The sequence below is a fragment of the Daphnia magna genome, unplaced genomic scaffold (genome assembly GCF_020631705.1).
Source record: "Daphnia magna isolate NIES unplaced genomic scaffold, ASM2063170v1.1 Dm_contigs261, whole genome shotgun sequence".
NCBI classification, from domain to species: domain Eukaryota; kingdom Metazoa; phylum Arthropoda; class Branchiopoda; order Diplostraca; family Daphniidae; genus Daphnia; species Daphnia magna.
Window position 1 is genome coordinate 5,478 of NW_025533209.1, and position 27,734 is coordinate 33,211.

Below are 27,734 nucleotides of genomic sequence, written 5' to 3' on the forward strand. Positions count from 1 at the left end.
TAATAACATCCAATTCTTGAATAACAATCTCTTTCCTTTCGCAAAAATTGCCGGCAGTTCATTTCGTGAAAGAAAGAACGTCATTGTCGTAGTTTGTCGTGAGCCATCGGGGCAAACAAAAGTGGAGGACTTAGAAGAGAGAAAATAGAAAATGGGTTTTGATGATCGGGATTCGTTACAACCGATGCACGAAAATCAATCAATCGTTAACGATCTACGTGTCTATTGTGATCGAGTCATTAAGTCGGGATATATCCAATGAGATGGGTTTCACTTACCCCCATTTTCGTTTGATTCAGTACAGACAATTCACGTCCAAAGATGGCAGGTCTCCATTTTGACAACTGAATGCTATTTATCGTCTGCTGATTTTTTTGTTGTCTCCAATGGTCCTGGAACGTGACGCTAAAGGACATCCATCGTTTGACGTGCAAAATATGAGGGCGAAACGGGGACGACCGAGAAACGTTAATAATTGCAATCGTGACAATTACATATCACTTGTTTTGTAGTAAACAGTACGTTAGTAGCCTTTCGTTTGGGTCTGGGCACAACTTTGTTTCGTTGAATTTGTCAAAGCTAAATGGCAATTGCAACGAAACACGAACAACCTTGTTTTCAATTCCCTTTATTCTGGCCTTCTCTGAAATCTACCCCCACGTAGTGTCTTCAATAAACATCTATCCCACCACAACCGCCATGTTTTTTTTGCCTCCTCGAGGGCTCCTGGTGGCTTGTTGCGTCACTACAATATGCGATCCCGAGAAAATGTCCTGCTTCGCAAAACGTTGCAGACAGTTGTCTCAAAACAAAACGACAGCAAGTTATTCGAAATTATGCGTGATTGTGAACTCAGCCGAACTACGCATATTTGCTATATAAATTATATGCACGCGCGTGTGTGTAAACCGTGAAAGCGATGAAAACGGGAATCAAATGCACACACACCTTTTTGCTTATTGTGGTAGAAAACAGGAAGAGAAAGAGAGAAAACATGCAGACAACGGGACGGGAGGACTGGCCCGGGATTCCTCCTATCGTTTCTTTCTTTCTCTTTCTGTTCTCCTTTTTTCTTCTTCTTCTTCTTTGTTTTTTTAAAGGTTTTTGTATGTGTCTCTTTTTCTTTCACTTGGATGTATACGAGATCGAGAAAGTTGTGGGACGACACACGTCACCGCACAGCGCGTGCAACATGCGCATTTGTATCATGTGTTTCTCTTTCTCTATATGAAACGGAAAAAAACAAAATGGAGGATCACAGAGTGAGAAAGAGGAACTCCCATTTTACTACTGTGTACAAATATGGATATTGTAACAGTCCTTTGGTTGGAACACTATGCGGTAGGTTGTCTGCAAGAAGATCCGTTTCACCGGAATCGAGTCCAGAGATACAAAAAGAAAATCAACAAAAATTAAACCAAAAAATTTTTTTTATGGTAATAAATTATCATATGGGAAAAGCCTTTCTCCTCCAGACCACCGAAAATGTTATAATCAACACAAAACCGGATTTTTTTTTTCTTTCTTTACTCGGAAACCCACGAGGGCGGCCTGTTTGCTGCGATTGATTGATGTTTTTTTAGTTTTATTTTTTTCTCAAAAGGGAAAAAAGTGGAAATTTTTAATTGTATTGAAATGACAAGCGTCTAGCGGTGGCTTTTCAAATCTAAACCTTTTATACAATTTCATTTTTGTTTGTTGGTTACTTGTGCATTGAAACTTCTTTCTCTCTGCGCATTACTTACCGAAAGATGTCAAACTATCAAAAGTCTGTTTCAGCAAATAGTACGAGAGATTAGAAGAAAAAAAAAGAGACGCGAAATAACAAAACGTTTGTTTGATGCAATTATTTGTTTTCCACTTGGTTATACAACAACAGGAGAAATATACACAAATTGTTTGTACAAATATATATAATATATGTAGTAGAATAATATGCTTTTCTTTTCTTTTTCAAGCAATTTTTCATTTAATCATTTGCAATTAAACTTTTTTTTTTTTTTTTTTTTTATAATTCAGGGCCACGGAAAAATTGTTCAATGCTTTATCCTACTGTGCATACGGGCGATGGAAAAATAAGAGACAAATCGATTTGATATAATTTTGTAGATGCAGTAGCAGTAAAGAACGAGGGAAAAATAAGAAACGGAGGGATTAGACTGGTGAATTTAAGTTTTGCAACGGTTTCTGTGTAGAGAGAGAGAGAGAGAGGAAGAGAAAAGTCGCGTTTGTTTCCCGGTTGAATTGCCTCACATCCCTGAGATTACATAAAGTGATCTAATCCCGACAAGGCGATGTTTTGATGATGAACGGCGTAGTTCCAACTTGACGAAATGTGTTGGAGTTTTAAGAGATTGGAAATTATGACAACTCGAGAGACAGAGAAACAAAGGGAGACACAATTGGGATGTGGAGCAAGAAGTGACAGGAGTGGCGTTTTTTTTTAGATATTTTTGTTTTTGTTTTGTGGAGACTTGCGAGATACTCTGACCTCCAATGGTCAAAGTAATCAAACGTTCTTGCCTCCCATTCTCTCTCTGTGACAAGAGAACAATGACTATATGGCCAGGCAGACCTTCAAGGCCAGAAGGAAGGTAAAAGTGAAAGAAAACAGAGTAACAACTTGCAAGTACGTTGGGGATGGGTGGACAAATAATTTGGAGGGGTTATAGATTGGGAGAGAGAATGACGGGATAATATTTTGTTTTAAAAAATGGAAAGAAAACAAGGTCTGATTGACTTGCGTGACAAGTTTTTTGCAGACTTGATGAGGAAGGGACTTTGACTTGAATGAAAGGGTGACGGCATTCAGACTCAACATGCATGCAAAGGCAAAATCTACACGAGAAACTAATTTTGTTTAAAAGTGTGACAACAGAAAGATCAACAATCATAACTTTGGATCACGTTATATATCTATAACATCCTCCTCAATTTGTAAATATCATTCTGGAAAAAAAAGGAGGACAAAGAGTTGAGGGAAAAGGTAAACCATTTTTGAACGAGTCGCGAGTGAGCCAACAGGGGAGAGAGACGGACAACCAACAAAACAGGAAAGAAGAAGGTCAAAGATAATAGTGTCTGTCAAACCGTATCCAATCATCGTGCGTTTTCCGTTCGACTAGCTGGTACTCTTCGATGATAATTCGCCGACGTTTTTTGTTTGTTTTTTTTCATTGGGAGAAGCAAATCTCTTCGATGCATATATAAATTTAATGTTTGTGTTTCTCAGATGGTGGCTTTTTCTTCAACAAGCACTTTTTTCCACTTTGGTTATTCTTTTTGCGTCCAAAATAGAACAAAACCACCAAGGACCATTGTTTGTTGTGTTGTTTTTTTTAAGCTCACTACAATGCCATCTGGCGATTGTGATTGGAATCCTTTCGCACTTGTAGACATCTAGCGGCCAGTTTCCACAACAGTTAGAACGGGAGTCAGTTTGCCGGATAAAAAGGATCGGGATTGAAAACGTTGAACAGGATGCCGAAGAGCGTGCACGCAGCGTAGACGCCCAGAGCCACCCACCAAATGAGTTGTTCGTGCAGTTTTTGTTCAAAATTCTTCAAAACAAGAAGACCGATCGTCAGGCCGGCCAAAGCACCCGTTAAATGAGCCACGTAAGAGACGGGCGGGCCTATTTGCTCGGCAGCGTAGCGGTCATAGATGGCGAATCCAACGTCAGCGCTTGCTACATTTTCGAAAATAGAAAAAAGAAATGAACAATTGTGATCTCAAAAAATGTCTAATCATTTTTCAAAAACTCACCGACTATGAAAATTCCGATCAATCGAACGATTCCGAATTCCATATTGTTATAGTTCTGAAAAAGAAACAAAAGGACATGAAAACAAACGGTAAACATCCATTTTTCTATTGTCACAAGAACATTCTTTCTTGCTCAACCCAGCGGTTCATGTAACGTACCAGCAAAACATTGGCCAAATGGGCGGCCAGTAAAGCGTAGACACCACCAGAAGCACCGACCAGGTAAACGTCCGTGTCGAACACAGATGTCCCCAACGAACCTGTCATTGAAATAAAGCAAAAGAAAAAGAGAGAGAAAATGTTATTTTTCTGTTACAAAAACAGGTGTCGTGTTTCTTTTTTTTTGTTTATAAAAGAAAAAGAAAAAAACTTACCGGCCAAGACACCAGCCATGTAAACGGCTCCTATTCTCATAGATCCGTGGACCATTTCGAGCGGTAGGCCGACCAGGACTTGAACCAACAAGTTGAACAGTAAATGTAGCCACCTTTATTTATTTTGTTTGTAATTAACAAAAGAAGGATTAGTTTGTTTTTATTTCATGATCATTTCAGAACGAAGTAAAAAAAAAATGGTGTGAATGAATTTACCCAGCGTGTAGGACCATGTAGAGAAGAAACCTCCAGATTTCGCCCCGTTTGTCTGGCCGGTAGATGAAAACGGAATTGATGGGCACGGGACCGGACGGGTTGATCTCTCCCATTACCACCGTATAATAAGTGAAGAAGCCCAACTGTAAATCACAAAGAAAAGAAAAGAAAAAAAAAAAGGGGTTTTTTTTTAAAGGTGTCCATCATTTTTCCTCAAGTCATCGCCGAATTATAAATCAAAAGATAAGCGGATGATGAACGTTTTACACACCCGGGTGTTAAATTTAGAAAGAAAAAAAGAAAAAAAAACGCCAGCTTTTCTAAACACAAGAGAGAAAAAAAAAAAACATAAAATAAAATTCTTGACGATGTAAAAGAGAAGAATGGTCGGTTTAAAAAGCTTCCGAAGTCCCGCAAAAAATTCAAAAAATAAAAATAAAAATAAAAATGGTTTCGTTATTTTTGTTGTACCCTCCTCTTCTAGTTCTTCTCTCTCATTTCCACAACAGACAGCTGGTCGATATGTTTCGACAAGAGCTCTCCTTGTGCTCTCCTTGTTACGGTCGGCTCCCAATTAGCTCTCTAATCGCCGCCGCCGCTCGGCCCCGACAGGTGGCCAGTAACAGTTTCATTTCATTTCATTTTTTTTTTTTTTGTTTCTCCTATAATACATTTTAATTTTTTTTTTCTCTTAAACTTAACAAGCAAAACGAGTCTGTCTCTCGCTATTTTGTACATGCAATTCACTTGTTGGATGGCTAGAACGCGAGAAAAAACTGTTGGAAAAACAAGACCATACGACAACAATAGAAGAAAAAGGCCGATGTTGGACCTCCCTCATCGTTAAGACACCTTTTCTTTTTCTAGTTTAATTTTTCTTTTTCATTTGTAGAAAGAAATCGAGCTGTGTCTCTACCCAGCCAGAAAGACGAGAGAAGCGTAGATAACATATATACACACACACAGCAATAGAATTCTTTTCAAAATCAAATAAAAAATAATAATCATAATAAATATTAGGCAAGGTTTCTCTGGGGTTCGAGTTCTTTATTATTTTCAATGCATTTGTTCTTTCTTATTTATTTTTGCTCCCATTAAAATTTTTTTTTAATTCTTTTTCTGTGTGACTCGAATTTCATGCCGCCGTTTTTCAATAAAAAAAAACGGAAAATATGACGAATCGTTGCAAAGCCACGTAACCGTCACGACGATTAACTTTTGCTTTCCTTTCAACATTTTTCGTTTAGGCAGTGGGGGACAAATCGAAAAGGAAAAAGAGATGGGCGAGGCCAGCAAATACAAGTCCCAATAACCAACAGGAGGCGATACGCTATAGCGGTACAAATTAAATAAAAGGCTAATGCAACACCCCCAGAAAAGAGCCTTAACCTTAAAAAAAACCCACCGAAAACAAAAAGATAATAATAAAATAACACACAAGAAGAAGAAGAAGGTAAAATTGATGATATGGTATAAGAAAAAAAAATAAAAAATAAATAAATAAAAAGGTTTTGGCGCGCGCCAGAACGTTCCCCGCTTGCTGTTGGGTCCGCTTTGCCCCTCTTTTACTCAAGAAACTGTAGCCCTGTAGCCTATCAAACGTGTAATTAAATACAAGTAAAAAGAAAGAAGAAGATCCTTTTTCACCCCGACAAAACCCAGCTTGCCATCTGACGGCAGGCCGCGTGCCAATCTGTTACCTTTTCATTTGGGGGGTTTCAACCCCTCATTTCACCCACCTCCTTCAATAATTATTTGAAAAAACAAAAAAGAAATACATACACTATTTTTTTCTGTTGCTTGTTCTGTATGTACACACACACACAATTCCAAAATTTCAAAAAAATAAAAAAAAATAAAAAATATGTACCGGTCAGCCGTCTGCTACCTGTCAGAAACCTTCAACAACCTTCGCCCCCTCTTTTTTTTCCGGATATGAGACTATAAGGTGGTGTACTCTCTTTTGCTTCAGGTAGTAATGGCACATAGGGCTTCCCTATTTTCATTTATTTGATATACATTTTTTTTTTGTAACACTAAAAATTCTTTTCCTCTCTATTGAAATCCCCCCCCCCCATTTTTTTTTATTCCATAAATGTACACACACACACACACACATAACTTTGTGTGTGTGGTAGTGTGAAGCAGAGGGGAGAAAAGATCTACTACATCATTTTTGGGTTTTTTTTCGCTTTTAAATTCTTTCATTTAGTTGCGTTATTACAAGCAGAGGGGGTGACATATCCGTCCGCGTGTCACCGCATACGTAACAAGAGTGGTTTTGTGTATGCGCGGGTGTAGTGCGAGGGTGGTGTAGGGGGAAGAAGAAGAAAAAAAAGAAAAGAAAATGTTAAGCATCCGATTTCACCGTGTCCCGCGCGCTAAACGTACAAAATATATGTCACCCAGGATTTTTTAGAAAAACATTTGACGACTCGTCACCACAGCGACATGATGAAGAGAAAACACGACCCCCCCCCCCTAAAAAAGAAAAAAGAATGTGAAAAAAAAAGATGGCTCTTGTTATTCTATACACGTTTTTTGTTTGTCCTAATTGATTGGGTTCTTAATTCAACCTTCCAATTGATCGGTTAAGTCAATTTAACCCTGAGGGCGCATTAGTCGATTATGCAAGTGGGAAGATAAAAGATTCTAATAAAAATTTTTAAAAAAATGAATGGGATTGATTAATATTTTTTGTATATCCGTATTATCCGGTATGAAAATCCGGTTTGCAGTGCCTTTGTGTGGGGGGGGAGAAACGAAGTTGAAACGCAACTCAGCGAATCCTTAGGAAAACTAACGCTGATGTGTGCATAGTAAATGAGTTCCCTAAACCCCGATGTTCTTCTACATTACATCGAGAGGGTGGCAGTAGACTGATCAAGTGGCAAAAAAAAAAGAAAAAAGAAGAGCTTAAACCCGGATTAGAACACATGTAATATCTTGTCCCGTGATTTAGAGTTTGTTTTCCTTCACCCTACCCCTACCCCTACACCTACACCCTGAAGTATTGCAATCGATCGGTTGGCTCTGCTCCAGCATTCTAAAAATAAATAAAAAATGAATTGCCCTTAAAAAAATGTTCCTACCCGAAATGTGTGTAACACTCATTAAAAAATGTGTGTTAAGAGCCTACACCAAAAAGCAAAAACATCAACACACACAAAAAAGGAAACAGCGGGAGGCGCCCGCTGCGGAGAAACCGGTTCCAGGTGTCAACAACAGCGTCGGCATCCTTCACTTTTAAAAAGAACATTTGTAATTTTCTATTCCAAGTTTAGAAAATTAAACATTCAAAAATAGACTTGGTAACTAGGCACGTTCCATTGCATCCGTCAAACGTCTATCTGCTTTTTTGTCTCCCCTCTATAATTTTAGGTGTAACTCTATCGCAATCAAAAACCGATAACAAAAGATTTTTTTTTTTTAACAAGAAAAAGAAAAGAGAGAGATCTCCACTTTCTGATTAGAGTTCCAGCAGCTGAACAGGGCGGGCCGAGTGTAGGAGAAAAATAATAAAAAAATAGAAAAATGTTCGGTGTGGTCTTCTTTTCTTTTTCAAGTGAAAACACGTGCCATCCGGTCTTGTTATAGAGATGCGCTTGCCCCAGAAGACAAGACAAATAGAAACGAGGGGCCGTGCATATAAATGGATGATGTAATTCTAGATGTTTTCATTCTACTCGCAAAAAAAAAAAAAAAAAAACAGCCGCCACAAATATGAGAAAGAAAAAAAAAGGAAAAACAAATCCCCTATTCATTTTTTTTTTGTCTTTCTGAATGTCTCGAACATTTTGTTGTGGAAGAAGAAACTGAGAACACCACACGATGCGGGTGAATGGGCTTCTATCTACACGCACGACATGCAACGGATTTTCCCTTTCCCGCTCCCTGAAAGCGATAAAGAAAGGGGGGGGGGGGAATACCAGAATCTACAAGAATCGCCTTCATCGAAATTCAAAATTGATCGCAATCGATTGGGCCGGTTTAGTGGGTAAAACAAAACAAAAAACGCATGTCGTGAGTCACGGTCGATGTTTCTTATTTATTATGATGGGAATAATAAAAAAAAAGGGAAAGAATTCTCAAAACTGACCTCAACGAGCGTGATGAAGATGATGAAGAGGGGCGGTGGACAGCACGAATAACGGTCGGCGTAATATTTGCGCTCCCGATCGTCCGTCAGGAACTCGTCGGCAATCACCTTCACCATTCTGCGTTTTCCCGTTGATGAAATTTAAAGACGGAATAAAATTTTAAAAAAAAATATTAATAAAAGAGTTTTGATTGAAATGTTTTTAAGATTAAATTTAAAAAAAATAAATTAAAAGAGCTACTGATTTATTTTTTCAAATCCAATGCCACCTCCCCGCTGTGCTTTAACTTTGTTTTGTTGGCCATTGAATTTGAATCTTTTTTTTTTGATTGACACATGGACAGATTCGTCACTGGGGGGCCCTTAAAGGGTGTCATACTGTGTGGCATTTCATTAGCATCCCTGTCCTCCAATCACACGCACTATAATCTACATTGTATTCGTATAGCCCTGAGACGATTTAAATTTTGTTTTATTTTTTACTGCCATGATGATAATCCTCTTTGTCTTGTTAATCCCCTTGTACACATCCAATCACTAACCACCCCACACAATGGAAATCGAGAGCAAAGAAAGCACATTCCCCGATATGTTTTTTTAAATCTACGTAGGAGGGCCAATGCAAAAGGAGAAAGAAAGTGGAAAATCAAAAAAAAAAAGCGATGCTGTACCTTTGAAAGAGAGTGGGTGGCTGTAGGAGCAGGTGAAAATCGTTTTCGCTGCACACTTGACGGTCGCGGTGATGCACGGCGCACTTGAAACTCCGGCTCCGCTTCCCGCTCATCTGTCAAAACGAAATAAAACAACAACATCAACAAAATATTCAAATCAAAACATTTCGAAAACTAGCGGCAAGGTCGATGTGTTGGTTACATAATGGGATGAATGAGGTCAAATGAGGTCAATGATGCAACCCGAAAAAGAAAAGAAAAAAAATGGGCCCATTTACGTAACTCTTCCTCCGATTGCAGAGGTGGAGAGAGAGAGAGAGAAAAAGATCAAATTGAAGACGGGCGTGGTTCTTTTGCTTCATTTTTAACGACGTGTTTGCTTGTTCAAGGTGCACAATAATGTCAATTATTGTGCACGATGGAAAGGAGAGAAGAGCGGGAGTCCCCCCCCCCTGCCCCTTGGTGATCCCACAAACGGTCCAAAAACAAAAATTTGAATAAAAATAGACACAGAAAATGACCGGCGGAAGTGACGCTTGATAGAACCGCTGCTTCTCATTCAGTTCGTTCGGGATTTTTTTTCTTTCTCTACACATAAAACACACCACGAAAAAGGAAGACAAAAAATAAAAATAATATCGAAAAATATTTATTTGAAAAAAAAAAATAAAATTGCAGTTTCCGGAATGGGAATGGGTTAGACCGGGAGAGAATCTCACGGTGTATTATAATGCCGTTTGGAATGTGTCCTCCCCAAAGCCCCCCCAAAAAAAACGAGAAACACATTCGTGACAATAAAAAAAAAAAAAAGTCCTGACATAAAACAAGATTTCATCAAACGTAAATGAAATAAACAACTAACCAGACGTTTAGAATCCAATGGGAAGTGAAAACATGTTCGCAAAACGATTGGAAAATGTGTTGTGTTTTTGGGTTTTTTTTAAAATATTTCTGGTGGAAATCCGCACGCACAACACCGAAACAAATTTCACGTCTGTCGACGATGGGGGTATAAACTGGTTGGCGTTCACAAGTGGACACCCTCTCCCCCCCCCCAGCAAATGATAATGAAAAAATAATTGGAAACAAAAATATCGGTGAAAACGACCTGGCTTAGGGCGGCGGCCGCCACCGACACTGAAGTAAGAGTGGCAAAGGTGTAGGGAGCTTATAGTTTTCTTCCCTTTCTGTGCGTCCAAGGGTGGAGGGGGGAGGGAGGGGTGTGTACACACACAGAGTGCTAGGGAAGCAGCAAACTCCAGCACAATATCCAACACACACACACACAGAGAGAGAGAGTCTAGTACTGTGAAAAGGGGCGCTCCTCCTTTCATCAGGCTCCTCCTACTTTTCTTTTTTTAACACACACACACACGGCAAACGATGGCCAATCGCTGCTATCTGTCCCCGGTGTGTTTGGACGTTAAGAAATGAACTTTGCTCGACCCTTTCGTCTTTTAACACCGTTTGCGCATGGAACATCAAAGATTTCCTTGTGTGTGTGATGGAAAAAAGCACAAGGGGAAAGCCAGCAGCCGAAATGTACACACACACACACACACAGAGAAAAGAAAATGATGGGAAATCATTTCAAAAGAGAAGATAAAGATAAGACTAATCGATTTTCGGAATGATGATCCGCCTCTTCCAGTCTCTCTCTCTTTTTTTACTGGAACGTATTTCATTTTCAAAGAAGAAGAAAATCTAAATCAATTCTATTTTCATGATGAGATCACAACGCGTGACTATTGGGTCGCCCCCCCTCCTTTTTCTTTCTTGAAAAAAAAAAAATATAATTCTTGAATTTTGATGTTCCTTAAAAAATATCAAACGAAAATGTGCTTGATTGATTTAACGGATGGGACTGGCATTGTTGACACTTGAACTCTTTGATTTTCTTTCGACAATGGGTGCGCCAGAGGTTAAGGAGGTTCAACAGGAAGAAGAGAAACGTCTTTGCTTCTTGTATGACTACTACACTGGAGACAATTGGTGGAGGGAGCGCGCAAGACGTCCTCCTTCCTTCCTTCCCCCCCACACACACACACATACAAAGTTCCGGAAATGGAGAAACACAACATTCTTTTGTTTCAGTTCCTCTATCCTCCCCCACACTCACACACACACACATACAGAAAAAATCTTTTTGGGAGCACGTTCTGTCGTTTAAACATTGGAGCAGAGCTACTTTTCAATGTCTGTCAAGATGAGACGAGTTGGTGCGTATTGTTTTGTTCCAAAATTCAAAGAGAAAGAAAAAAAAAAAAACTGCATCGAATCGGGGGAGGGGGGAGGGCAGACAATCTTTTGTTTCATTTTCATTTTCATTTTTTTGAACTTTGAGAACGTGACGACGATTCAAGCCAACAATCAAGCATTAAGACTCCAGTGTTCCAGGAAGGCCAGACATTTTCTATCGTCATTAAAAAAAAAAAAAAATGAACAACATTTTTGAATTCGGCCTTTTTTTTTTTTTCTTTTATTTAGGAGGCATGTGTTTTTCTTCAGCGAAGCCTGTCGAGTAAATTAGTAACAGACTATCGAACCGGAGAAGGTCGACGACGACGGACGATACGTACAACAACAACAACAACACAAAAAAAGAGCAGGTGGAAACAAGAAAACAACGGGGGGGAAGAAGGCGGCGGCGCTCGGCCAGTGGCCGTCGTCGCCCGGCACCTTCTAATACATAAAACGCAACACAAACAACTAGACGGACACGCTCCGATGCGCTTCACCGACTCTGCGCACGCGCCCCATTTCCTCTTTTTTTCTTTTTGTTTTGTTACACTTTTTTTTTTTTTTGACTTCATCAACGTCTAAAAAAAGGTAAAAATGTTGGCTGGATATTTGTGGGTGTGTGAAGAAAAATGCGCCTCGTCACACAACAACAACAACGTCCCTTAAAAATGTAGTTTCATTTTGTGTTGGGCTGGCCTTTTTGAATGGAGATTGAGATAACGGCTGCCATCTCGCTTTTTAACACGACGCTTCGACAGCTCCCGATGAATCCAACATTTTCGAGGAAAAAAAAAAATATCAACAACAACAACAACAACAAAAATTGCATATTTTGTTGTCTGTTTTCTGTTTTTTTTCCTGGTTTGTTTTAAAGAGATCGCGATTAGATCATCTTAACGAGGTTTTTGCATGAGCAAAATAGTCCCGACGTGGGCGATATGCAATGATGGATCATCTTCGACCCGATCCACAAACAAATTTACCTGCATCGAAAAAAAAAGAGGAGGCAGGAAAAACAAAAAAAAAAACTCGCATATTTTCCGTTGTCTTCCTCTTTTCTATTTTGTTTTTTAAAATTTCTAATCAACGAAACGAGAAAGAAAAAAAAAATGGGAAGGGAGAGCAGAAATGGTCAGTGAAAGAACAGGTGAGCGGATGTGGCCATCTCAAGCCGTGCGGATCGCCGGACCAAAAAGCCACCGGCCCATTCCACCTGCTTTCCCCCCGTGTAACACAAGTCCAACGCGCGTTACAATTTGTGTGTGTACCATACGAACGCGCGCCTGTCCAATTGTTTCCCTTTTTTTGGGTTATTTTTGAATCACACATACAACGAGACAAGGAGGGGAGGGAAACCTAGAAAGAAACGCTATTTATGTGCAGACACAGACGGTTTAAATTCACATTCCCGACGAACTTTGATAAGTTTCAAGGTGTATAGAAACACTTGAAAGATATTAACTTTTGAAACGTCGAACTAAGGACAAAAGAAAAACGGGGGGAAAGGGTTGATTTAATTATTCAATCAGATAACAAATGCTCGTTTTTTTCTAGCGGAAAAAAGGCAAACAAGAATTTGGGAATTTTCGGTTTAGTGACAACAACAACAACAACAAACTGGACATGGAAACAGAAGCCACGCAATGGCTTCTGGAAACCTTTGATGTTCTACATTTAAGATGATAGTTATATAATATAACATCTATCCATTTCTTTTCTTCTTTCCTCATCCTCATTTTTTAAATGTTCGTTTCTGTCGTGAGACTGAACAAAACAAAAAGATGACGAGAGCATAAAGGAGAGCGCTACTGAATCGCCGATGAGAGAGAGAGCCGATAGGCTAATGAAAGCCCCTTCTGAAAAAAACCAAACAAAAAGGGCTAACGAAACGATCCAATTATCGAGGAATTCGTTGCGCGTTAAATAATTCATTAACTGACCCCCCCCTCTCTCATCGAAAAAAAATAAAAGACAAAAAGCCCGACCGACTTGCTGATGATTGTGTCGACCTACCGCACAATACCATTTTCTTTTCCATCTCCAATAATGATGAGCACGTCTGTTTTGTTTTTTAAAACTTGCAACTAATAACATAATACACAACGTTTCTTACTTGTTTGTCTGCCTACCTAGTGATGCTGTTTGCGTGTTTGATTTTTGAGGACTCGAAGCTGGAGCGGCTCATTAGGCAGCTAAAAAGGGCGGAGTAAAAGAGAGGGGGGGTTGTTTTTTTTTTCAATGAATAATTCATCGTCGGCAAACAAAAGAAGACGACTCAACTAGCGTTTCGAAAGAAAGAAAAAAGGGGGCTAAAGTACTATTAGGCCTACAACAACTACCTCGACAACACACAAAGTCTACACACACACACACATCAAGGTATACACGCAGCTCCTTGGGCAGGGCAATGAACATTTTTTTTTTGGGGGCCTCAACTTAAACACAGAGGAAGATAAAAAAAAAAAAAGGGCAGCCAACGGGGGCAAAGTCGATCGAGCTGGACGGATGGGATCCGCCTTATATTTATAGGTGAAACATCTTTCTCTCTTCTGCTGTGGTATATAGCAAGTAGAAGAAGTCGTAGACCCCCGCATTGCATGTCAACTGTACCTTTTTTTTTTTTGTTGTGGGGCCCCCTTTTTTTTTCTTTCCAAACAGAAAATACAATTTGAAAAACATTCCAATCGTTGAAAACCCCCAGATCGTCAGGTGGGGCAAAAAGTCTGCAACAAAAGGGGAAAAAAAATATATAAAAACCTTTGACAGTTCTACAACTTCTTCTGTGCAGCCATTTCCACATGTGTTGTGTATAGATGCAGAAAATTGTACCGGCTACTCCCTCCACTAACTGTATAGACCCCCCTCATGAAAAAAAAAAGGAAATTTTATTTTAAATAATGTACGTTTACTATATGGGATTTGGTAAATGTATTGATAATGTCGTATATACTGTCCACACCTGGGGGATACGCTTCTTCTTTGAGGTACACACAGACACACGGAGGAGGGTGAAAGGTAATAAGAGGGCGCGGTCGGCTGAGAATCGCGTTCAATAGAGGCGAAGAAATGCGTGGCATTTTGAATGAAAGTATCTAACAATTCGACCATGCCCTTTATTGGCTCAACAACAATTCGGCACAGCTCGTTACCATGACGATATGCCGCCCCTATTCAATCAATTCATTAGTCCACCCATCGGATCTTTGAAAGAAAAAAGAAAAGGAAAATGTTTCTGTTTCCTTTTAGATCTCTCTATTTTCATCGATGAGGTACGTTGACGACTGGGGTGGTCGACTACCTTTCTTCTTCTTTCCTTTGAATATACACACACACGAGTAACACACGTTGGGGGTAGATTGGACTTGTAAAATACCTGGAACAACTTTCTTCTTTCCCTTTTTTTTTTGTTGTTTGTATTTTTTTATTATTTCGGAGTTTTGCTATTTCTGTTGATGTGTACCTTAACTCGGCGTGTACATGTACACTATAAAATGTACATCTTCATTTTTATTTTTTAACAACTGGCCACAATTCTGCCGCTCGTGTTTCAATAGTCGCACCGAAAGAAGAAAAGATCCATCAAAAAATAGTCGCAGCAAATTGGGTCGGTCTTCTTCTCTCGTTTGCACCTTTAAAAGGTTCCAAAAAAGAAAAAAGGGAAAGAAACAACGGGATCGACATAAAAATAAAGTTCATTTACGGGTCTTTTTTTTTTTTTATGGCTTTCAAACAGAAAAAAGAAAAAAACTTTCCATTTCGGACCCTGAAAGCCAATAACCTATACAATTAGTCTTTACATTTGTTTAAAGCGCGTGCTGTTGTTCGTGCAACATTTCGGGCAGGAGGCAGGATAGCGGCCGGTTCGTTCGTCGAAATCAAACTTCAAATATTTGAAAGATAAAATCAAGAGCGACGTCAGTTTGTCAGTCCAACTATTTGCTTTTGAAAAGGAAACAACAAAAAAATGAAACAGGAAGAAAGATGAGTGTTACTTCCGTTTGTTTCTCTCATGTCATTGCGAAATGGACAACGATAGTAGAATTTTTTTGTTTTTTTTCGTGAGGGGAGAGAGTTCGGTCCCCCCCCCCTCGTGCAAAAGTTTGAAACACCTGACTCGTTACATATCCGGTTTTTATTTATTAAATACCCTACAAAAAAAAAAAAAAATGAAGAAGACCGGATGGAACTACGCTTTTACATTTCTTTTAATTTTTTCATATTTCTGTGGGAGGGGGCTAAATATCTATTGTCCCTCATGTCCGCCTGTCCAGCAAATAACGCATATTTAGCCCATATATATACAGTTGTGTGTCGCAGTGACTGTGCCAAATATAGAGCGGTGTGTGTGGGAAAGATCAGATAAAAAAAAATAAATCAAAATGAGCAAATTGGGTGTAGGCTCTTTCTTCTTTTCAAACGCTTCACACAAACTTGAAGAAAGAAAAAAAGATAAAAATAAAAAATCGGACGTGCCAATCCTTCTAGCCAGAAGCTCTGATCATCGGAGATTTTCTCTTTCATGTCGCCCCCCATCAGCTTCCCCATCTACCGCCAACACACACACACACACACACACAAAACGGATCCATTAGTAGCGGACATATGGCCCCATCATATCTATTGTTGTTTTCCAGAGACGTGATCTGGTGATCCCACACACATACTTTCAACATCAGATTTCTTCAACTAGAAAAAGAAAATTGAATAGCATTTATGTAAAAAAAAAAAAAAAAAAAGGGATTTTTGGGTTTAAATCATTTTTTTTTTTTTAAATAATATTCTTTTTGATCTATGGTTAAAAGATTTTCAGTGATCTGTGGCAGTTGGAGGGATAATCTGATTGCCCTCTCTTAAACTATTTAGACTTGGCCTTTTTTTTTTTTTATTATTTGGCTGTGTACTTTTCTTTCTTGTGTGATTTATTTGTCCAGAAAAAAAAAAAAAAATCCAAGAAAGGGAAACATTCCAAAGCGGATTATAGCGAGATATGGACTGGAACTTTTGCTGCATGCAAAAGAGGGTACCCCTTAAGGCCTCTGCGTATTCACGTCGAGCACGTCCCGACCATTTTGGACCAAAAAAAAAACTATTCAAAGAAAGAAGTGACAGAGTAAGCGGACGACAACTGAACGTAAGGCCAATTCTCTTATTTATTTATATATTTTATTTTTTATTTTTTTCGCGCAAAGGACTTGTTTATAAGAGGGGAACTAAATAAGAGACGGACAAAAAGAAAGGCCCGGCCGTGCGGGATGAAGAAAAGGGGCCTAGTCTCTTCTTTTTTTTTTTTTTAAACAACACAAGGTATTTATTATGATCAGAACCATCGTAAAATTTTAGTGGGGTTAAACGTTTAAAAAAAAAGAAAAAGAAATTGAGGGGAGGAGCTTTCTCTAAATGGTTTTATTGACTGTGTTTTTACCATGTCAATCTTTACTCTTTGGTTTTGTTTTTCTTAAGAAATAACATTTCACGTCATTTAAAGATGATGGCAAAAGAAAAGAAAAAAATGTACCTTTTGAATAGCCATCAAGTTCAAGATAATTAAGTGCTAACTATTGTGTATATATGGCCAGACGTGTGTGGAGGAGGAAAGAGTCTTTCGCTATCCGGAAATGGTCGAAAAAAGTTTGTAATTGGAGCGCCAGGATTCACGTGACCTCATGTGTGTGTGTGTGTGGACAGCCGGTCTATTTGACTCTCTATCCTGTCTTTTACACACACATATGTTGGAGTGAGAGTTTGCTGTAAGACATAAGGATATTGGGCAGTTGGAAGGGCACAAGGAAATAAGGGCCGCTCTTCCTACATCTTCTTCAGCTTCCTACTTCCTGGTCGCTTGTGTCAATTTCATTGCCGCCCATTCTTTTTCATTTTCCCTCTTCTTACACACACATTTGGAAACACCCTTATCGCTCTCCCCACACACACACACACACGCTAACTTGTACAAAACACATGCACGAGCCAAATGGAGGGGGGCAAAGGGACTTCCGCGTTTGCGAACGGACGAGAAAAAATGTTGGCCATTGCCTTTGTGTTTCCTTTAGGGAAATGACGACGACGTCGAAGGCGCAAAACTTATGGCTTTTGTACTCTACTAAAAACTAGTTCACCAGTGACGTAATTGGCTCATTAAAACAACGCCCACCCTAGTCGTCCACGTTGCCTGTCGAACTCGTAAATTTCGATTCCAACAAAGCGAAAAGACGGGCGGAAAAGAGTTTCTTTTTTTTGCCCGTTTGCGAAGGAATTCGAACCTCCCCACATTTACGTAAAATCCCCTCCCCCTTTTTTCTTAAAAACGTATTACGTACAAAGTTCCGACATTATATTGAAAAGTCCCAAATATTTTATGAGTTTGGAAATGAAAATATTTTCTTGCCTATTTACTCTCTCAAATGGTCAGTTGTAAAAATCAAATACCCCCAAAAAAAAAAAAGAATAAAGAAGAGCGTTGCACGCGAGCCTTGTTGACAAAATGTTCAACCAAACAATCACAAGAACCGGACTCTTTTTTTTTTCGGGCTCTTCTATTACACACCCGCAACAACATGATACAAAAAAAAAAAAAATGAATTCGATGGTCTCCCCTTCCGTCATAAAAAAGTTCGTTCGTGTCCGTTGTAAAATGAAGGGGGGGGATGACATTTTGTCAATGAATGGATGAAATCTACAATGTCCTTTTTTTCATTCATTTTTATGTTTGTCCTTTTCCCAACTATACCTTTCCAATATTTGAATTGCCGTTTAAAAGAATGGTGTACGGTCACGGTATGGTTTGGTTCATTTTATTTCCCTCCCTCCTCCTTTTTATGTGTTATATGTACTAGCGTACGCATACACTATAATTTAAACCCCCCCCAATTCATCAAATATTTAGAGGCTGGATGTGGCACACACAATTTTTTCTGAATGGGGTACCATGTTTTTCAAAGGGGGACGTATATATAACACATTTTCGAAAGAGGCTGCGGTTCATTAAGTGTCACCATAGTGACGTCAAGTACCAGAGAAAGAAAGAAAAAGGGCGTGCCCCTTTTTGCCATGTTCAACTCGACTAACGACGCCATTTATATTACACACTACACTGAAGATTTTTTTTTTTTTAAACTCCGAGATGTGAGGGGGAACCCACTAGTTCCGGTCCCCCCCTCTATCCCCCTATAGGAATAACTAAAATAATATTCAAATATTATTTCGTCAATAGGACACACACAAATAAAGAAAAAGAAACATTTTCGGGTTGAATTGAGAGAAATAGAAAATCCACACGTTCGTACAGCTGTGAATTCTTCAACCATTCGCTATAGGTCAACAATAATAGTCGGAGAAAGAGAGAGAGAGAAGAGAAAATGTACATATAAATATAGAAATAACACCGGGACCCAAAAGGAAGGTCCACTTTTGGATCCGGAGCAGCAGCAGCCGCAAGTAAAGGGGGAGTTTGTGTGTGTCCCTTGTTGACACACGCGGCGGCGGAGCGGACACATGTGGCCACTTTCACTTTTGTGCCTTTTGTTTTGGCAACCCAATGAAGATTTTTCTGGAAATAGCCTTTTGCACCCTCTGAAAAAAAAAAGAAACCTCCCTAAAAATATATCGTTTTTTTTTTTAAGGGGGGCTCTTTTGGTCCCACAATACCAAACATATTAGCACCGGCCTCCGAAACCCCCCTTTCCTGCCGTTCTTTCATTCGTCCGCGAAAAACAAGCGCGACACATGCCGCGCTATTTTTGAGTGAGGCCAATCCCCCCCCAATTTCTTACAATCTGCTGGCCGTTCCATCAACTCGTTAACGCTCAAAATTATTATTATCGCCCCCCTCCTATTAGCCGATTTCAGCGCAAACGGAGAGCAGTTGACGACGGAGAGTATTGCGAATGCACACGAAAACAAGTGGGTACACATCAAATGCTATTTTTAGGTCCTTTCGATTACGTAACATTGAACCCCCCACCCATCCCCTGGTCCTGGGTTATTTGTAAGAGGAGGGATGTCATCGTCATTGAATAATCATAGCAAAATGGCCAATAGGTAAACAATGGGGAATTGATTGACAGAGAGGAGAAGAGAAAAAAAGGGATAGTGATGGACGGGAGCAACAACTTTTCCGACATCCGTCACGCGATGCAGTGATGGATGATTGGTGCGTGCGGACGGACGGGTCCGCGAGGGTGGTGAAGTTTGGAGAAGAAGAAAAGGGAGGGGATTTCAAGTCTCGCTAGCGTTTTTGAATTATTAATAAAGAGAGAGAGAGAGAATGGGCCAATGGCGTGATGCTGGTCGGGTGATGAATGTCAACGCCATCTTTGATCGAGTATCCACAACTTGTGGATCAATCAATCAATCAATCAATCAATTGGAGAGACGGGAATATTTTTGTTTTGTTTTGAAAAAAAAGAGGAAAAAGGGATGGGAAAATAATCATAAATAAATTCACGTCCACTCACCACATTGACAAAGTCCTGGAAGGTGATGGCCGATGTTCGATATTCTGATGTGCGACTGGGTCGGTCGCCGTGGTGACCACTGCAGCCGCTCTTGTTGTCCTCTTCCTGGTCGTTGTCCAGTTGTTGTTGCAGGTGAAATTTCTCCTCCAGCTGCTGGATCTTGTGCGGCTCAATATGTTGACGAAATTCAGGCGACCGCAATGCCCGGCCGAAATCCTCCCACGGAATCTCTCCGAAACCTTCCGGATCGAACTGCAGACAACGAATGAATTTTGGCTCTTGTTATTATTATTTAATACGCCCTCACACACACACACAGAGACACAATGATGATGAGAAATGGCTAACGATCCAAGACGGACTAAAAGAAAAAAAAAAAAATCTTTTCTTTTAATGAATGTGTCCGATCTCTCTTCCTCTATACCAACTCAATATACCGGAACCCCTTGCGGGAATGCCTGTTTTTTTTTTTTCCGTCCTCAGAAACACAAATCATATCCGGCTTACGTTTGCTTTTCCTATATTACTTGTTTCAAACGATGTCCATTTTCTTTTCTTTTTTTTTCCCGCGCCCCCCCCCCCCTGTCCAACGATAATCTTCAAACCGCTCCTGTCACGCGTTGTTGAACTCGTTAAACGAACCTTCCTCTTTCTCTCAAGGAAACGGCAAAAAAGCACACAGTAAAAGACGCTGGTGCGTGAACTATATTAGAAAACGTCTAGCCAACAAGTCGGGCACACACACACACACACACACAAAAACAGAGAGAGAGAGAGAGAAGTCCAGCTATAGATACCGTAGGTTTGTTTCGCTCATTATCAGCCTATTCTCATGGAAAATTCCGTTGAAATGCGTTAGAAATTCCAGTTTTCTCGACAGTTGGGTTTTTTTTTTCTTTTTTTTTCTTTTGATGAGAAAGTGAAATCAATTTTTTTTCACAATAGAAGAGGGAAAAAAAAAATATAGATGCACAATTCAGAGAGGGAGAAGGAAAAAAAAAAAAGTGGAGCGGTCATCGGAGAAGGTTTCGGATAACAAACAAAAATGGAGAACGTGGGAAATGTTTCAAGCAAAAATCGAAATACGGAATAGACCCGTTGTAAAACGTTACACAACCTCATTACTTTTTTTTTTTTTTTTTGCTGTTGTTGTTGTTGTTCAAAGTGAAGAAAATGTTTGATTAAACAAAACCGTGTAGAATGTGTACCTGTTCTGGTGTAATAAAGTTTAAACGGATAATCCCTCGGAGGGAAAGAATTTTGTTCTATAGGGACGCAATATATGCGGGTCAATCGCGCACTGTTCAAAACGAGGATGAAAACAAAAAAAAAAACAAAACAAAAAACGATCGGGGAGGTGTTTCTCTTTTTTTTTTTGAAAATCCCGCGGACCTTTTGTGAAAACACGTCCGGCGGACGGCAACGTTAGCGGGCGACTGGAGCGACGTTAGTCCTTATACAACGTAGTTGTTAGTCCACGGTGGGACGATGTTACGAAAGGGGGGGATTTTTTTATTTTATTTCTATTTTGAAATTGATGGGAATCATGTCATTTTCAATATCTAAACTTTCTGTCTTGCTAAGCCTACAACCCCCCCCCCCCTCCGTGGGATTCGATCGTTTAATCGATAACGTCATCGACGAAAAGGGAGGGGAACATTAAAAAAAAAAGAATATCTATTCACTTGTTGAATTTTGTTATTAAAAAGAATTAGATAATTAAAAGATAATTAGATTTCCTCCCCAATGTGGACAAGCTTGAAAAATGAATCCCTGCCATGATTAATACAAGGCCTTTCAATTTATACACACAAACACGCAAAAGTTGTTGCTTTTTTTTTTTTTTTAGATTTTCACGGAGGCCACTGGACGAAACTTGGGTGCCGCTAAAAAAAAAAAAAAAACAGAAAAAACTTGTGTCTCGCAAAGCGGCCAAGCGAATCCGGTGAATGGCCGGATGCGGTTTTCTATTCCGTTCCATCGTCTTTTCTCCGGCACTTGATGTGTGTTGTTATTATTCTATACGTATCGACTGAATGCCTGAGCGCGCGCGCGCACACACGCACTTCGTTTCTCTGCATTTTTTCTTTCTTTATTTTTTACTGATGACCATTACAAAATACACACGTTACAGGGATTCCCAGATTGATCATCCGTTACAGCCCGGTTCTTTTTGTTTTGTTTTTCAAAGTCTCTTTCCTTTCTCACATGACGTCACCTGGTTTTGAATGGACGAATTGGCTAATGCATTTGTTTCTGAATTGGAAAGGTAAAAATATGCCCAGTGACATTCCGATTGACCAGGTGCAATCGCTTTCTCCACAAATCCACACACGCCCCCCCGTCTTATAGCATTCGCCGTGTTTCCTTCTCTTCTTTTTCTCTTTTCTCCGTGTAAAAACATTTTATCGATAGGCGATAAATCATCCGGCCACAGGCTAACCAATTTGGCAGCACGTGGGCTTTCCCTGGACATACTGAACAAACTTATGGCCATGCCTACTGAATGGTCAACAATAAAAATATCTGCCAACACCCAACTGTTCTGCATGCAGGGCCACACAAAAATGGAACAAAATAAAAAAAATTTTTTTTATCAGAAAAACCTTTGACCCTATTCTTCGTGGCTTTGAATAGAACTGCGGAAACCTTAACCGATGCGACAATAGGGTTATTCATTTTTATATTTATTATATTTTTATTTTTCCCCATTGATCGGGACGAGGGGGCCCTGTCGACGCGCGAGACAAAAGACGCTCCCCACTTTTTCTTTATTCCTGAACGACGACCGCCGACGCTTTTTTTTTTTTCTTTTTCGTTTTGTTCTCCAGCGCGTTTGTTAAGTTATGGGATCCCTCACCCTCGCTTACCCAAAAGAAAATCGGCCTATTTTTCTGCCAGAAAATCTTTTCTCATCGGCACAACGGACGCGAGCCGTTGATTTCATTGGTAGCTAATAAAGGCAACGCTTAATCCGTACACAAATTTTTACGAACAAAAATATGTTTAAAAAAAAATGGCCGTTTCTCTTACCTGGTCGAACAGCTGGCGCCATTTCTGCGAGAGAGATAAAAAAGAAAGAGAATAAAAGAAATAGATTAGCATCAATTAACAAGTTGTTTGGCCATTCTTCAACTACAAAACCGCCAACGAAAGTGACTAAACATGGAACAACAAAGCATCGTCCGATATGACAATAGGCAATCATTTAAGAAAATATGAAACGCATGAAATATGCGAGTTACGTGGAATGAGAATCTATTACAGAAGCTTTGCAATAACAAAATGTTACGCCACTAATTTTTTTGTTTTTTGTTTTTTTTTGTGGGAGGTTCTTTTCCAAATATGAGCCTGAGAAAATCGGGAAAAAAAAGGAGGATAAAAAAAAACTTGGGAAGAAAAATTTGAATGCCGAAACGGATGGCAAAGATGGAATGTGTCTCGTTATATTTATACACTCTAGTGACGAGGTCGTACGTATTTTTTTTTATCTTCTGTGTCTTCGGGTCGGTCAAAAGGACAGAGAATCACACGAGAAGAGCAGCAGCAGCAGCAAAAAAAATGTTAAAAATAGGAGGTAAAAAGGATGGCCAGAGCTTATGGTATAAAGGAAGACTAAAGAGTCACACACAAAAAAAAAGAAAAGGGAATTTTCAAAGCGTGATACTATTCCGCCGCAGCGGCAAAAGCAAGGACGGTATAAAGAAGCTTCTATATAGAGGAAAGTAAGCAGCTACTATGATACCGATAAGGAACCTTGGCGGTCATTCATCACGAGCTCGTATGCTGGATAGTGACTGGCTTGTCACTAATTTGTCCACTTCGTCAGCTCGCCAAGTCATTTTTTGTTCCCCATTTCTTGCGTGTGTTGGTATATTTTGAAAATGGTGGGAGAGTCAAGGACTGAGAACCCCCCGATGGAGAAAAAAAAAAAAATTAATGAAAATAAAACAAAAAAGAATACGGGATGGGTCATCAGTCAATCTGGGGGAAAGAAAAAGAAAACGGGTCGCGCCCGGCATTCCGGACGGGCCGACATTTTCCCATGGAATATCAAAAGAAAGGCAAGGAGGACAATTCCCGGGACGGAAAAGACAGCGCGACATACTCCTATATGGGAGCCACAGACAGAGAGCTACCACTAACTACTACCGAATAAGACTCACGTGAAAAATAAACCAAAAAGAAGACAAGGACAGGGGAATTACACAAGGAGAAAAAAAAATGAGCGACCCAGAAAAATTCTTTGCCTCATGAGAAAATTAAAGATTCAAACGTTTTTAAGGAACAAGAGAGAAAGAGAGAGACTCTCGTGAATGTGTGTTTTCCTTTTAGGAAAAGAAGGGAATGTCGCCCATCAGCAATGTGTGCGTGACAGCTCATCAAATTCTTCCGAGATCGAAATGTACAGATAAATTAGTGTTACTATTTGGGTTTAGGTAGTTTCGCCCTGCTAGTAGCCTCTTTCACCGCTAGATGGCATTGGTTACTATATCTAACGTTAGATGGCGCCACATGTCGGCGAAACATTTCGCAAAAAAAGGAAAAGTGACTGAACACGAACAAAGCTTCGTTAAATCATCCATTCATAAACAGACCACAGCTGTTTCCATGTCTGAGAAACGTCTGAATAATTCATCAAATCCCTATTGAAAGCGAGGAAAATCTCATTCTAAAGAACCATTTATTTTATTTTTTTGCTTGTGTTTTCCTTTTTCTCTTCTCGCTTCCGTCCTGTTTTCTCCGCACATATTCCGGGAAAGAACCACCACAATGTCGTGTCTAAATCGCTTTGAAAGTTCACTTGAATGTTGTACAACAAAAGACGGTCTTAGGTAGAAGAAAAAAAAATTTGTAAAAAGAAAAATAATAAAATAAGAAGGGCGTGTTGTGTTGTGTCAGCGTTGCTTAATGGACTGGAGAAGGATAAAGAGGGGTAAAAAAAAATTTTAAAAAATGAGGATCGAAGGAGCGAATGAAGGATGAAAAAAAAAAGTGAGTGGATTTTCCTTGTTCAAGACCGCGATGTATAAAAAAAAGGAAGCGAGTCGGAGCGCTGTATGCGTGTGCGGTCGGAGTTCACGCCGACCATTCCCTTATTTATATCTTTTATGTGAATGTCTCGCTGAGAAACGACCAGAAGAGGGGTGGACGCATTGTTACGGGACAACAAACAGCTTGTTATTTATCTCGACCGACGCCCAGCAGCCAAACAGAAAGAGTCCCGAGAAAATGACGTTGCTGATTTTTTTTCTTCATTCTTAACCTTTAACGACACCACCATCCGCACCCATAGCACATCGATCACATTATTTAAAAAAAAAAATAATAATAATAATAAAAATGTCGATACGTTCGATCTGAGGGCAAAATGCAAATTTAAAAGAACTTACGTCAGTTAATAGTTGCCTTTTCTGTTCGTAATCATCGTCCTCTTCGTCATCGTCTGATGCTACCATCGAAATAGCTTCAAGCTGTTGGGCTCCATAACGGCTGATCCTTCGGTTATTGGTGATCGGTAATGATGAACGGTGCTCCGGTGAAGCGATCAGAGTGGCCGCATCATTGGTAGTCGACACGGAGCCAGGAGACGATGGCATATCGTACGAGACGGGCGTTTCAACCACCACCATTCTGCCTTCCGCATCTTCTTCACCATCCGTCAAGATCCTTCGATTGTTGGGCCGTATCGGCCACGACAGACGCATGGCTTTTCCTTCCCCCACTTCCTCTTGCTGTAAGAAATAATCAAAGTCAATTGAGATGGTCCCACCAAAAAATAATTCCTCTCAATCAACAATGCATCATACCAGACGGGAAGCTGTTACGTTTAGCTCTCTCTCTTATGTTCCCTACAGAATATAGAGGGACTGTGCCTATAACCCGATAAGCACGAGTACAAAAATGGCTGCCAAAAACATACACATAAAAAAAAAAAAAAACTCGTTCGAGCAAACACACACTGTGTCTCGCATATACAGTACAAACAGGCACATACACGTAGTATATTTACTGAAGAAATGAGATTATATGCCCCGCATGAAAGTATCCAATATCTTTTTCGGCTCCCCTCTCTAACTCGTTTTTGTTTCTTTCCCTTTTTGATACGTTTCAATATATATTTCTGTTTTTATTATTATTAAATAGAATCCCCAAGAGGCAATCGGCTTTCACGCAACACGGCGTTCTCCCTCAACACAGATAGCATATACTTAACGAAATGGAGAAAGAAAAACTTGTTTAAGTTGCGCGTTCCCCCGCTTTTTCTAATGGAATCACAACTCGACTGTGTGACTAAAGCTCATCAAAGATTTGATTGCTATTACGCTGACGACATCATGCATCTTTCACCCTATGTACGTTAACAACTGTCTCTTTGACTACTTTACGAAATTAAATCGATATACAGCACCTTTTGGGAACCAAGTTCTTTTTGGGAGGCACACATTGACTATGTGCACGTTAACTGTCGATCGTTTTCTCGTATAGCCTTATCTCGTTTTTTCGTGACAAACCGTTCGGGTACCCCGAGAGCCTGCAAGGGAGGATTCCGGAACGGTTACGTAAATACCCAGAGGCAAATTTGTTATTGTTTTTACAGGTGAAGAGCTTCTTTTGTATTTTTTTAAAGCCCTCGAGCTGGACTGTTTTTTTGTTGTTTTTTAAATACACAAATTAAAGGCTGGAGGGAAAGATATCGAATTTGGCGTGTTTCAACGGTAGCTATCGATTGATAAAGGAAGCCTCCTGATAGGCAGCAATTCAATTAGAAGTTCAAGCGCCTCAGCCATTAAGCGCCTTACGGCGACATTTGAACAACTTCTCCGTGTTTATTATGCATGTATTCTATTATTTACTTCACTTTTTTTTATGCTGTCGTTTGAAAATAGAATCACTAGTACACGGACCGCAAGAGCCAAACTCTTGAAAAGTCGTACAACGAAGGGAAAGAAAACGAGAAAAATTAATGCCATCACGTTTCTTTAGAATCGATTGGATTCTAAAAACTGTGTTTCCTATTGCGACATCATTAAACCGAAAGAACTTGTGGCAAAGAAGATTGAGTGCCATTTCAAGTGGATGAACGCCACGTTCCACAAACATGGATGGCCATTAAAAGAAACTTGACGAAGTGCTAGCAACAACAAGTAAAAGTTTACGTAGTTAATCAAACGGGCATGTGTCATCAGTCTTAATTAAGCCTTGCTATTCGTGTGCTATGCCACCATAATAGACTGTGCACAAATTACACATCAATAGACCAAGTTATTTAGTGAAAAAAAAGAACTTACTTTTGTGTGTGTACGCTGGCGGAAAGGAATTCACTGGTACGACTGAAGTAAAAAAGAAACGAAAATGGAGGGAACGGCCATACACACCCGAACTTCCGGTGTAATCAAGTCGACACACACGAGCGATTGTTTCGTTGGCACTCGACAAAGTTCGTCAGCAACGTGCGTGATTCACCACGAAACGAAGAAGAAAAAAACAAATTCTAATGAAAGGACTTTAATGGCAGTGAGGGGGGAAGAAGAAAAGCATGGGGCACCACACGACGACGTTGCTCGACGCAACCACATGCCACGCCGTCGCAAAACAAACTGAACTGTTGGCGCATGGGAAAGAAGAACTTTCCCTCCGATTGTACACACACACACACGCACCAAACGATGGAAACGAAAAAAATATATATATTTACGAAAAAGGAAAAGACGACGTCCCGCAGGGCGAACTAGTGAAGCACCTCCTATTTTTCGGCACGTTCAACGTGTGTTTTTGTTATTCGATGGGTTCGTTGACATGAGGCGAGTTCGGCCATTATTGAAACTTGGACAATGAGCTTTTGCATTGAACATGGGGTAACTTTTTGTTTAAAAAAGTTGATTCGAGTTACGAGGTATCATCACATATTCAA

The 27,734-nt window shown here is 39.8% G+C and overlaps 1 protein-coding gene across 2 annotated transcripts; it reads right to left on the reverse strand.

The window, feature by feature from the left end:
- Positions 1-1,832: 1,832 nt before the first annotated feature.
- On the reverse strand, positions 1,833-27,519 carry LOC116927642 (rhomboid-related protein 2). Of its 2 annotated transcripts, XM_045167683.1 has the most exons (11): positions 27,112-27,519; positions 25,213-25,554; positions 22,853-22,876; positions 19,820-20,071; positions 9,126-9,238; positions 8,455-8,572; positions 4,356-4,498; positions 4,140-4,252; positions 3,925-4,025; positions 3,766-3,820; positions 1,833-3,688 (listed from the first exon to the last, which is right to left on the reverse strand). In XM_045167683.1, the coding sequence occupies exons 2-11, from the start codon at positions 25,525-25,527 to the stop codon at positions 3,435-3,437; spliced, it is 1,488 nt and encodes a 495-aa protein (XP_045023618.1). In that variant the 5' UTR covers positions 25,528-25,554; positions 27,112-27,519; the 3' UTR covers positions 1,833-3,434. The 2 variants fall into 2 exon arrangements, with proteins under 2 accessions (XP_045023618.1, XP_045023619.1); XM_045167684.1 differs by lacking the exon at positions 22,853-22,876.
- Between the last annotated feature and the right edge of the window lie 215 nt (positions 27,520-27,734).